This window comes from Capricornis sumatraensis, chromosome 1 (assembly GCF_032405125.1).
Source record: "Capricornis sumatraensis isolate serow.1 chromosome 1, serow.2, whole genome shotgun sequence".
Taxonomy (NCBI): domain Eukaryota; kingdom Metazoa; phylum Chordata; class Mammalia; order Artiodactyla; family Bovidae; genus Capricornis; species Capricornis sumatraensis.
The window spans coordinates 208460402-208473577 of NC_091069.1; the positions used below are offsets into that span (position 1 = coordinate 208460402).

General features: G+C 33.8%; 1 protein-coding gene across 1 annotated transcript in view; it reads left to right on the forward strand.

Moving 5' to 3' along the window:
- SI (sucrase-isomaltase) overlaps positions 1 to 13176 on the forward strand; it is a 112739-nt gene that overhangs the window by 60867 nt on the left and 38696 nt on the right. Inside the window, exons 25-32 of the mRNA XM_068964118.1 lie at positions 4263 to 4469; positions 6283 to 6437; positions 7878 to 8046; positions 9656 to 9752; positions 9858 to 9970; positions 10059 to 10184; positions 11644 to 11772; positions 12489 to 12599. Of these exons, the coding sequence (XP_068820219.1) occupies positions 4263 to 4469; positions 6283 to 6437; positions 7878 to 8046; positions 9656 to 9752; positions 9858 to 9970; positions 10059 to 10184; positions 11644 to 11772; positions 12489 to 12599 (1107 nt within the window). The remainder of the gene's footprint in view (positions 1 to 4262; positions 4470 to 6282; positions 6438 to 7877; positions 8047 to 9655; positions 9753 to 9857; positions 9971 to 10058; positions 10185 to 11643; positions 11773 to 12488; positions 12600 to 13176) is intronic.

Consider the following 13176-nt stretch of genomic DNA (forward strand, 5'->3'; position numbering starts at 1 on the left):
ATGCTAGCAAAGTAATTCTCAAAATTCTCGAAGACAGGTTTCAACAGTATGTGGACTGTGCCCTTCCATGTGTTCAAGCTGGATTTAGAGAAAGCAGAGGAACCAGAAATCAATTTGCCAACATCCTTTGGATCATAGAAAAAGTAAGAGAGTTCCAGAAAAACATCTACTTCTGCTTTATTGATTACATCAAAACCTTTGACTGAGTGGATCACAACAAACTATATCTGCCTCCTGAGAAATCTGTATGTCAAGAAGCAACAGTTAGAACAAAACATCGAACAAAAGACTGCTTCCAAACTGGGAAAGGAGTACATCAAGGCTGTATATTGTAACCCTGCTTATTTAACTTATATGCAGAGTACATCATGTGAAATGCTAGGCTGGATGAAGCACAAGCTGGAAACAAGATTGCCCGGAGAAATATCAATAACCTCAGATATGCAGATGAAACCACCCTTATGGAAGAAAGTGAAGAGGAACTAAAGAGCCTCCTGATGAAAGTGAAAGAGGAGAGTGAAAAAGTTGGCTTAAAGCTCAACATTCAAAAAACTAAGATCATGGCTTCCAGTCCCATTACTCCATGGCAAATAGATGGGGAAACTGTGGAAATAGTGGCAGACTTTATTTTCTTGAGCTCCAAAATCACTATAGATGCCTACTGAAGCCATGAAATTAAAAAATGCTTGCTCCTTAAAAGAAAAGCTATGACCAACCTAGACATCATATTAAAAAGCAGAGACATTTCCTTGCTGACAAATGTCCATCTAGTCAAGGCTATGATTTTCCAGTAGTCATGTATGGATGTGAGAGTTGGACTGTAAAGAAAGCTGAGCATCAAAGAATTGGTGCTTTTGAACCGTGGTGTTGGAGAAGACTCTTGAGATTCCCTTGAACTGCAAGGAGATCCAACCAGTCCATCCTAAGGGAAATCAGTCCTAAATATTCATTGGAAGGACTGATGCTGAAACTGAAACTCCAATACTTTGGTTACCTGATGTGAAGAACTGACTAATTGGAAAAGACCCTGATTTGGGGAAAGATTGAAGGCAGGAGGAGAAGGGGACAGCAGAGGATGAGATGGTTGGATGGCATCACCAACTCGATGGACATGAGTTTGACCATGCTCTGGGAGTTGGTGACAGACAGGAAAGCCTGGGGTACTGTAGTCTATGGGGTTGCAAAGAGTTGGACACGACTGAGTGACTGAACTGAACTGAAACTAATGAAACTGAAAATTTTACATTATTGGTAAGATATAAAATGTAGAGTCAGTATATATGTATATGTGTATATATATATATATATATATATATATGTAAATATAGTTTTTAAAGTTATGTGATGCAGTGACATCATCAAAGGAAGGAGCTTGAAAAGGGGAAAGTTCAAAAACTAAACTTCTGAATCATCCAACACTTTGACTCAGTGAAATGATAAAGAATCAGTTAAGAGACTGAAAATAAATTGTAAATGAATTAGATTGAAAGCAATCTAATTGTTGTTCTTGCCAGCCAAGCAAACAAGGCATTTCAAGACAGAGAAAATTTCAATTGTAAAAGTTATGCTTATAAATTGGTAAGATAAGAACTGGAAAGTGGCATGGATTTGGCATCATCGAAGTCTTTGGTAACTATTACAAGAGAAATACTGATAGAGTTCTGGGAATAAAAGCCTCATCAGAGTGAGTATGAGATTCCATTAACACTGAAGTCACAACTTAGACATAGAGAATATGGTGAGCTTTTTGTCTTTGACCATAAGGAAAGCATAAAAAATAGAGCAGTAATTGGAGAAATTAATGAGGCGACAGTTTCTTTAAGATGCGTGCATGCTAAGTCACCTCAGTCATATCTGACTCTTTGCAACCCCATGGACTGTAGCCTGCCGGCTCGTCAGTCCATGGGATTCTCCAGGCAAAAATACTGGAGTGGGTTGCCATTTCCTTCTCTAGGATATCTTCCCAACCCAGGAATTGAACCTGCATCTCTTGAGTCTCCTGCATTGGCAGGTGCAATGTTTACAACTAGCACCACAAGATGGGAAAAATCAAATCAGTTTATGCCATTGGGAATAACTTGTAATGAGTGGAATGTTAGTAATACAGGACAGGAAGTTGAGAATTGCAGGAGAAATGTCTTTTCTGGTAAAGAGGCATGGGACTGGGTGCACAAATGAAATGGTTTTCCTTATATAGAATCACAGGCAGAACATATTTTGTAACAGGAAGTAAAGAGATGGTCGGGTAGTTGTCCTGTTTTATTCTGATATTTCTTCTGATTGCTTTCCTTTCCATACTGAAATAATAAGGAAAATCATTAGGAGATGATGAGAATTGGGAGGATTTTCATGAAGACAAAAGGAAAATGTTACCCAGTGCAGTGTGATAGTGAATGAACTAGGCAAATATAGCTTGGTTGTATCTTTTGGACCCACTCGAACTTTCATGATTATGTAAAGGGAGAGCAGTCTGCACGATTGCCGGCATTTTTTAAGCCACATTCAGCCAAACGACTTAGGCACTGAGATTTAGAAAGAAAGTGAACGTGTTAGTCACTCCATTGTGCCAGGCTCCTCTGTCCCTGGAATTCTCCAAGCAAGAATACTGGGGTGGGTAGCCAATCCCTTCTCCAGGGGATCTTCCTGACCCAAGGATCTCCTCAGTTCAGTTCAGTTCAGCCACTCACTTGTGTCCAACTCTATGCCACCCCATGGACTGAAGCATGCCAGACTTCCTTGTCCATCACCAACTCTTGGAGCTTACTCAAACTCATGTCCAACAAGTCCGTGATGCTATCCAACCATCTCATTGTCTGTTGTTCCCTTCTCCAGCCTTCAATAATTCCCAACATCAGGGTCTTTTCCTATTAGTCACTTCTTTGCATCAGGTGGCCAAAATATTGGAGTTTCAACTTCAGCATCAGTCCTTCCAATGAATATTTAGGATGGACTGGTTGGATCTCCTTGCAGTCCAAGGGACTCTCAAGAGTCTTCTCCAACACCACAGTTCAATAGCATCAATTCTTTGGTGCTCAGCTTTCTTTATAATCCAACTCTCACATCCATACATGACTACTGGAAAAACCATAGCCTTGACTAGACAGTCATTTGTCGGCAAAGTAATGTCTCTGCTTTTTAATATGCTGTCTATGTTGGTCACAGCTTTTCTTCCAAGGAGCAAGCATCTTTTAATTTCATGGCTGCAGTCACCATCTGAAGTGATTTTGGAATCCAAGAAAATAAAGTCTGCCACTCTTTCCACAGTTTCCCCATATATTTGCCATGAAGTGATGGGACTGGATGTCATGATCTTAGTTTTTTGAATGTTGAGCTTTAAGCCTATTTTTTTACTCTCCTCTTTCACTTTCATCAAGAGGCTCTTTAGTTCTTCATTTTCTGCCATAAGGGTGATGTCATCTGCATATCTGAGGTTATTGATATTTTTCCCGGCAATCTTCATTCCAGCTGGTGCTTCATCCAGCCTGGCATTTTGCATGATGTACTCTGTGTATAGGTTAAATAAGAAGGGTGACAATATACAGCCTTGATGTACTCCTTTCCTGATTTGGAACCAGTCATGTCCAGTTTTAACTGTTGCTTCTTGACCTGCATACAGATTTCTCAGGAGACAGGTTAGGTGTTCTGGTATTCCCATCTCTTTAAGTATTTTCCACGGTTTGCTGTGATCCACACAGTCCAAGGCTTTGGCGTAGTCAATAAAGCAGAAGTAGATGTTTTTCTGGAACTCCAGTACTTTTCTAATGATCCAACGGATGTTCACAATTTGATCTCTGTTTCCTCCTAAGTTGTGAAATTTCTGAGTCTTGCTTTTTATAATTGAAGATTACTGGCAAGGTTTGTGGTAGAATGTCCATCAGTTTGGGTCTAGTTGATGTCTTCTTAGGATGGTGGCCCAGATGGAAAAGGGTCTGCCTGCAATGCAGAATACCTGGGTTCAATCCCTGGGTTGGGAAGATCCCCCTGGAGAGGGAATGCCTATCCTGATAGATAATGTTGCCTGATAGATATTTTGTGTTATGATTGCACTTTCATTTTAGTATTAAATAATTTGTAAATTATTTAATGTATTTTATTACACAAATAATATAAATTTTAATTAATATTTAATGTAAACTATTTACAGATTTTTAATGTAAAAATTGTATAAGTCATACATGTGGTTAACATGTCTACTCTGGTTTTCTTTAGCTAAACATTACAATTCTTACAATTTCTGAAATGAACATGTATTGTGTTTTTAGGCTCAGTTAGGATCCAAAGCACCTGAGTGTTACTTTCCTAAAGAATACAACTCTTATTTAGTCCACTCAACTCAGTACTCATCAGTGGGTATAACAGCTGACCTCCAGCTGAATACTGCAAATCCTCGAATAAAGCTACCTTCTGATTCCATCTCATCTCTTCGTGTGGAGGTGAAATATCACAAAGATGATATGTTGCAGTTTAAGGTATGTTTATTATAAACTATCACAATGCATGATTCATGTCTCAAGAAGAATTTTAAATAGATTAGGTGCTTGGGTTTTTCATGTAATATTAAGGATTATTAATTGGATTGATGGTCTTTTGATTCTATAAAGCTTTCTTTGTCTTCCTACAGAGCCCATAGCTAGATGCACAATAAGTAAAATTTTCTGTTTTTGCTAGCTTTTTGAACAATTAAACATATAATGGTGATTTTTAATTATTTAAATTATTGATAAATTGATAAATCATTTAGTTGGACTCTGTTGGTTGTTTCATTCAAGTAAACAAAATAGGACAAAACAAACACAATAAGATCCTTATTGTTTCCATTCTTTTTAAACAGTGATCTGAAGTTTATGGCCAATATAGTAAGAAATACAAAAGAAATAATTTCTTTCAATAGTTATACTTAGCAGTTATCTTTTACTTAAGAGAGCTGAAGTGAAGTGAAGTGAAAGTCGCTCAGTCATGTCCGACTCTTTGTGACCACATGGACTATACAGTCCATGGAGTTCTCCAGGCCAGAATACTGGAGTGGGTAGCCTTTCCCTTCTCCAGGTGATCTTCCTAACCGTGGGATCAAACCCAGATCTCTCACATTGCAGGCAGATTCTTTACCAGCTGAGCCACAAAGGAAGAACACTGAAGAACTCCATTAAGAAAATTATTAGAAATTGTACTACATATATGACAAATGAAAAACAATTTTAACCCATACATATGCAGGCATTTAACTGAAGAAATACAATCTGGAATAAAATATTAAAATACTTAACACCCTTTATTTTTTTAATATAAATTTATTTATTTTAATTGGAGGCTAATAAAAATGAAAGAAATTAAAGAAAAATACAAAAAATGAGAAAACTGTGTTTATCCTCTACAGCAAGGAAATAAATGGCAATTTTAGAAAAAAAGTGTTTTCTTGTTTAACAAAGAATAGTATTAGAGTACATATTTTAATGAGAATGTTCATTAATATACTAATTCTGGAAAATAGTTTACCAATAGATATCAAGGATCATACAAATTGTAATACATTCTGACCTAATATTCTCACTTGTAAGTAATATACTAAGTAAAGATGTGAATGAAGATAAATTAGCATTAATATTCATTGTAAAATCGTACATAAGGTTAAAATATTGAGGCAACTGTGTCTAACCATGAGTGGTAAATAATTTTGTGTATCCATATAAGTGAATATCTAGCTCTGAAAGTTCTCTTCTTTAAGAGTTCTTACTGTATGGAAAAATGAATTACAAAACATTAAAACAGGTAAAATACAGTACATTATTTAATTCATTATATATCTATATATGTTTATGGAATTTGAAATAGATATATGGGCCATGGATACAAAATTAGGAATTATGTAAATAAGAATGTAAATGTTAATGATATGTACCTAAATATATTGGGCTTCCCTGATAATTCAGCTGGTATAGAATCCGACTTGCAGTGCAGGATACAACAGTTTGATTGCTGGGTCATGAAGTTCCCCTGGAGACAAGATGGGCTACCCACTCCAGTATTCTCGGGTTTCCCTGGTGGCTCAGATGGTAAACAATCTGCCTACAATGTGGGAGACCTGGGTTCTTGGGTTGGAAAGATCATGGCAGCCCACTCTAGTATTCTTGCTTGGAAAATCCCCATGGACAGAGGAGCCTGGCAGGCAATAGTCCATGTGGTTTCAAAGAATCAGACACAGCTGAGGGACTAATCACAGCACAACACCTAATATGTCACCATTAAGAACTAAACACATCTCTTTTCATTATTTCCCTATAATAGATTTATGATGCCCAAAATAAGAGATATGAAGTTCCAGTACCATTGAACATTCCAACTACACCAACAAGTACTTATGAAACTAGACTTTATGATGTTGAAATCAAGGAAAATCCTTTTGGCATTCAGATTCGAAGAAGAAGCACAAGAAGAGTTATGTAAGTGATTGAATTACTTGATATGAAAGATAGTTTCATTTTAGCTTAGGTGGCAAAGTTGGATGATTATTTTCACAGCCTTCACTGTGCTACTGTGTCAGAACATCAAAAGTGGTTTTAAAGGTATTAAATAATTGGCTTATTTTAATATTCAAAAATGAAAGTTAGCGGGCTGTTAACAATTGGTCTAAGATTTTATTGACACTTAGGATGTGATGAATTTTATTATTAAATATCAGACCCATTCTTCCATTCAAGCTGAGAGCAAAAATAAAGACTCGTGTTGAAAAGCCTGATGAGTGTTGTCAAAATAAGTATCTATACATGTATTTAGAAATATGTCAATATTTTATTAGAATGATTGAAATTGGAGTTTTTTAGTTCTGGATTTTGATCAAGCTAATACTATCTCTGTAAGGAATTGATGAAAGGAAGTTTAGATATGTACATATAGACATTATTTTTATATTCAATGAATAAACTTAATTTTTAAAATATTTCCTTTATTTTAGTGAAAAGTTCTACAAAGTATATTCCTATGTATTTTCTATTACAAAATACTTCTATGTAATTTAAACTTGCCCTGTATTCTTTACATGATGTTGTCAGGATGTTTTCAGGTATTGTCAGTATGGATACAAATAATGAAGAAAAACATTATATTGTTTCAAAATGTTGAAGAGTTTCATTCCAAATGTTAAAAAGCTAAATGATTTTGTGGAAAATCCCTGGTACAGAGACATTATTTATTGTTATTCAGGAAGTATTATTCTTTAGCAAATACTTTTCCAAAATCATTAATATAAAAATATGAATATGTTCCAAATTCTTTGTAATAATGTTTTCTTCCTCTGGCCAACTTTCTTTTCCTCTTCTTTTATCTTTTTATTGCAAATGACATTCTCTGTAACACATTTCTTCTCGAGTTCTTTGTAAACACGTTTTTACAAATATAAATTAAAAGATGAAAATAATTGGGTATAGTAATAGAGTTTGAAATTAAAATATACATTATGTGTTATTTATTTTGATATTGATTTCTTTTTATTCTATATGTAGTAAAAGTTTGCTGATTCAAGAGAACAGAAAAATGAAGGACTTTCAATTCTTAGGACATATATTACTTCTAGGTCATATATTATTTATAGATTTATATTGATTTTATTTTAAAAAGTGATATATATCTAAAGATACACATATAGCCATAATAAGATTATGAATTTGTGAAACAGATTTTGATATTTGCTATGTTAGCCAAAACAGTATTGGAATAATTATCTATTTCCATCTATATCTGGGTATGATAAGCCCTATATAGGGAAAAATACTACTGATTTTCACATCACCTAAGAAAGAATTACCATTATTATTTGTGATCCTATTTGTATGCATATACAGGAATAAAACTGTATATGTTTATATGTTTTCTTTTGTTTTCAGTTGGGATTCTCACCTTCCTGGTTTTGCTTTTAACAACCAGTTCATTCAGATATCTACACGCCTACCTTCAGAATATGTGTATGGTTTTGGGGAAATGGAACACACAACATTTAGGCTTGACCTGAACTGGCATACTTGGGGAATGTTCACCAGAGACCAACCCCCTGGTGTAAGTACCAGTATTTGACTACCATAAGTGGCAACTAAGACACAGCCATCTCCTTGTCGGCCTGTATTTCAATATTGAAACAAAGAAAGGGACTAGAAATCATGACAGTTGCTGGAGTGTTTTTCTGAAAAACAAACAAAAAGTCACAATAAAGTACAGGTGAAAGTAAATGACTGATCAGATAACATCATTGACTACAGTGAGAAGTGAGGTCGTGACCTAATTGCTTACTCTCTCAACTGCATAGAAAGAACATTCAGATTCAATATTCCCTGCCAAATCCATGTTTACTTTCAGCTTTTAGAAAATAACTGGCTAAGGTTTTCTTTGAGATTTTCTTTTTTACTCCTTAGATGAAGATTGGATTCTCACTTTTTCCTTTGTTACCCTAAGCTGCAGTTGTGCCTTTTTATGAGGTTATACTGTTAGTTACAATCTTAGGAAATATTTTTATATGCTCATGACACTTTCCCCAAAGTTTTGTCTTATTAATGGTATATATTTCATGAATATTTAATATATTTCTCACAATTAGTATTAACTATAATTACTCTAAATATATCATAGAAAAGTACATTTTAATAAAAATACTAGTTCATTTGCATTTTCCATTTGTCATATGTACTTAAAGGATATATTCAGAATGAGATTATAAATGTGTATACTATCATAACCACTTCTTATTGTAAAGTACTCATACAATTTTTATTTGTATCACAATAGTTCAAACCTATGAATACTGTTTTTCATTTATTCCAGCTTGAAAGACCATGTTTACCAAAGTTTACCTCTTTAAAACCCTTCAGGGACTTCCTTTGTGGTACAGTGGTTAAAACTCCATGCTTCCCCTGCAGGAAGCACAAGTTTGATCCTTGGTTGGGGAATCAAAAAACAAAAAAAAAAAACAAAAGCCCTTCAACATTAAGTATTGGCACTGTTAGGCTTATATAACCTCGATCCTAAATATATAAATTTTCTGTCACATGCTACTCAGTTACTAGGATTCATTGTGGGTCAATGACATTAATTCAGTTAGGGATCATCAACTTATAAGTTTTGTAATCTTTACATTGCATGACTCTGCATATAGATTTTCCATTCTGAAAAAATAAAAGATGATGCTGAAAATGAAATTAAATGCTCAGTAGAGGAAAAATATATTAATTTAAAATATTATCATAAATTATTATAGAAACTTAGATATCCCATTAAGTCCTTGAGATTGAGTACTTTGATCACTTTAATCATTAATAAAACATTCTATTATTGAAAAAGAAGTACTAATTAATAAATAAATTAAGATACATAATCTATGGAAAGAAACACAACTATTCTAAAACCAGTGGTTCCTTTATGTAAGTTAATTTGGCAGTATTTGTGAGTGTTACACATTTGTATATTCATTCTCATACTCTAATGCACTAATGGTTTGAATAATTACATTTTTTAAAAAATGTGTTTGTTTTAATTCAGTCATAGTTTGGGTGTGCAATGAAGGAATATTTAAATTCCTAGGCTCAATCTTATAGTGAATTTAAATATTACATTGACAAAAATTCGCATGCTATTATTATTCAAATATACATTATGTTTATTTTTTAAATTTTAGTACAAACTTAATTCCTATGGATTTCATCCCTATTACATGGCTCTGGAAGATGAGAACAATGCTCATGGAGTTCTCTTACTTAACAGCAATGCAATGGGTAAAACAATTTTTTAAAATTTAAATTAAAAAAATCATATTTTATGTGACTCAAATAAAATAATAACATATATAGATAAAATGTAATAATATTTTGGATTTCCAGATGTTACATTTCAGCCAATGCCTGCTCTGACATATCGCATGATTGGAGGAATCTTGGACTTTTATATGTTTTTGGGCCCATCTCCAGAAGTCGTAACAAAGCAATACCATGAAGTATGACTGTGCATTTTAAAAAGAGATAACATTTTCTTTATAATATAAAGTATTTATCTTAGTTCACCAAGAATTTTTTTTTTCAAAGGTAATCGGCCAACCAGTCATGCCACCTTACTGGGCTTTGGGATTCCAGTTATGTCGTTATGGGTACAGAAATACTTCACAAGTTGAAGAAGTATATAATGACATGGTGGCTGCTCGGATCCCCTATGTATGTATATCAATTTTTAAAACAGTGTTAAATATGTCATCTATAAAAGCAGAATGAAATAATTAAACACACACTTTAAAATTATTTAAACCTTTGACAAAAAGCAATGCTTGGTTTGTTAGCACAAAATGAATTGGATATCAGATTATACTGATTTTCTTTAGCAGAGGGATAAAGAAAGGGCTAATACCATTATTTTTCTTTCTTTCTCATCAGTCTTATGACTGTGAGTTGTGCTAAACAAGTCACTATGCACTTGCTTTTCTCTTAGAAACTGTCTCATAGGTAGTCAAACACATTTATTGTCTTCTTTTAAATGAGAGTAAGAATCCAGGGAACTTATTTAATCAACTGATATGAAAAGTTACAGAAAATTTGAGGTAAAACAATGATTTTTGCCGTGGAATTGATGACAGTTGTCATACAGAATCAGTGGGCTTGCAGAATATCCTCTTCCCTCAATGTGTGGGAAATTAATATTTTTAAGTATCCAAAATAATCAGTTCCTGTGATTTTTATTTTTTAGCAAGATTAAGAAATCTCAGGTATCTTCCTGGTAATATTTAAAAATTGAAATCTAGAATGCTTTGTATATAAGAACTCCCTCTAAGAAGAATAAGTAGGGTATCATTTATAAGACATCAAGACATACAGTAGAATCCAACATATGGTTCCCGAATACATTATTAAAGTGAAATTAATTGTATAGGTTAATGATATAGTGATATGAAAGTGAAAAAATATATTGAAGAAGATTTTTTCATTATTAGTTCTATGTTATCCATATTTTTTGTAATATCTAGAAAAAGAAATTGTCTTTAACAGAAAATAATTTTTAAAGTAATTTAGGCCTAAATTAAGGATTTAATAATATAATGAAGGCATTTATTCATATAAATATATTTGTAAATATCTACTGATAAACAATATTTTGCTTATTTAAGCTTAGGCTATTATTTTGAAAATGACTTTGATGGATGATAAAAGAATAACTTTAAATAATTGATGAATTTATTAATAATTTATTCTCCTTTATAATTTTATAATTATTGAAATTATCCCATATTTGTTTTTTGTTTCCAGAAATAGAGCAATACTTCTTTCTGTATACTGTGCAAAATTCCAAGTTATTATTTAATACAATTTCATGACCTTATAAGTCCTTTACTCTTGTGTCTTATTTCTTTTGGGAATTATAAAACAAAAGATAGTGATTTGAAAGGATTTTTACTTCTAAATCAGAGTTACTATTTAATGAACTTTTAACAAAACATAGCATTTATATGAACTTGTTCTTAGAATATTTTGCATCTATACATGCTCTTTATTTCTTGAATATCACACTACTCAATCCTCAAGCATTTAAACTTTCATACTACTATTACTTTTATAAACATGATAGAATGTGATGAACTCAATCTGCTGATTCTTACCACACTACAATTCTCATATTTTTCAGGATGTTCAGTACACAGATATTGATTACATGGAAAGGCAATTAGACTTCACAATTGATGATGAATTCCGTGACCTTCCTCAGTTTGTTGACAAAATGAGAAGTGAGGGAATGAGATACATTATTATCCTGGTCAGTATTTATATTTTATCTCCTATCTGAGCCTTATTATCTTAGTTTTGTTCAGACTTCTCTTCTTAATGAGGGAGGAATAGGTGTTCCAAAATATGAAATATGTAAGTTTGAATTCTTCCTTTAACACTTCATTTACATGGGCAGCCACAAGGCTATCTTCATTCTTGGGTTTACCCTTAGAGACCTAAGACTAAATAAAGCTGGGAGTCAAAGACAGGCTGTTCTTAATAATCACCCAAGCTACAAACTGACCTCAGTTTATAGACACTATCACAAAGTGATGATGGATTTTTCTATTCCTGTAAGATTCTCATATCATTCTCTGGGACAGCTTCTTACTCTTGCCATGTTTACAAATTTGCTTCGAGTTAGTGATTCAATGGAGAGATTATTTCATCAATATATTACCAAAAGCAAGCTAGGCAGTCAGAAATCCCACTGGGGAAATAAAAGCACAACAAAAACAGTAGTAATCTTGCTTGTAATCATAGCTAACACATTTTCAAAAGTTCTTAAATTTTCCTTCTAGAAAATTTAAAAAACAATCAAGCCAGAACACAGAAATTTATACCGTCAGTCCATCTGTCAGTCTATGTGATAATACAATACAATGATAATTTGATAATGGAAATTTGTAATATTTCATAACAGCTACCCAGGTGGCTATACTTCTATATCATAGACACCTGTTTTGTATTTCATTTTCATTTTAGGATCCAGCAATTTCGGGAAATGAAACGAAGACTTACCCTGCCTTTGAAAGAGGACAGGAGAAAGATGTCTTTGTCAAATGGCCTAACACAAATGATATTTGTTGGGCAAAGGTATTGAATTGATAGCTTGAAATAAAATAAGTGTAAAAGTGCTATTTCACTGAAAGTTTCTACTTAATTAAGCAACTGTTAAGGCATATTCAGAAGAAGAGATACAGTGATTCCAGTTCAGTTCAGTTCAGTTCAGGCGCTCAGTCCTGTCTGACTCTTTGCAAACCTAAAAATTGCAGCACGCCAGGCCTCTCTGTCCATCACGAACTCCTGGAGTTCACTCAAAATCACAACCATTGAGTCAGTGATGCCATCCAGCCATCTCATCCTCTGTCGTTCCCTTCTCCCCCTGCCCCCAATCCCTCCCAGCATCAGGGTCTTGTCCAATGAGTTAACTCTTCACGTGAGGTGGCCAAAGTACTGGAGTTTCAGCTTTAGCATCATTCCTTCCAAAGAACACCCAGAATCGATCTCCTTTAGAATGGACTGGTTGGATCTCCTTGCAGTCCAAGGGACTCTCAAGAGTCTTCTCCAACACCACAGTTCAAAAGCATCTATTCTTTGGTGCTCAGCTTTCTTCACAGTCCAACTCTCACATCCATACAAGAGCACTGAAAAAACCATAGCCCTTGACTAG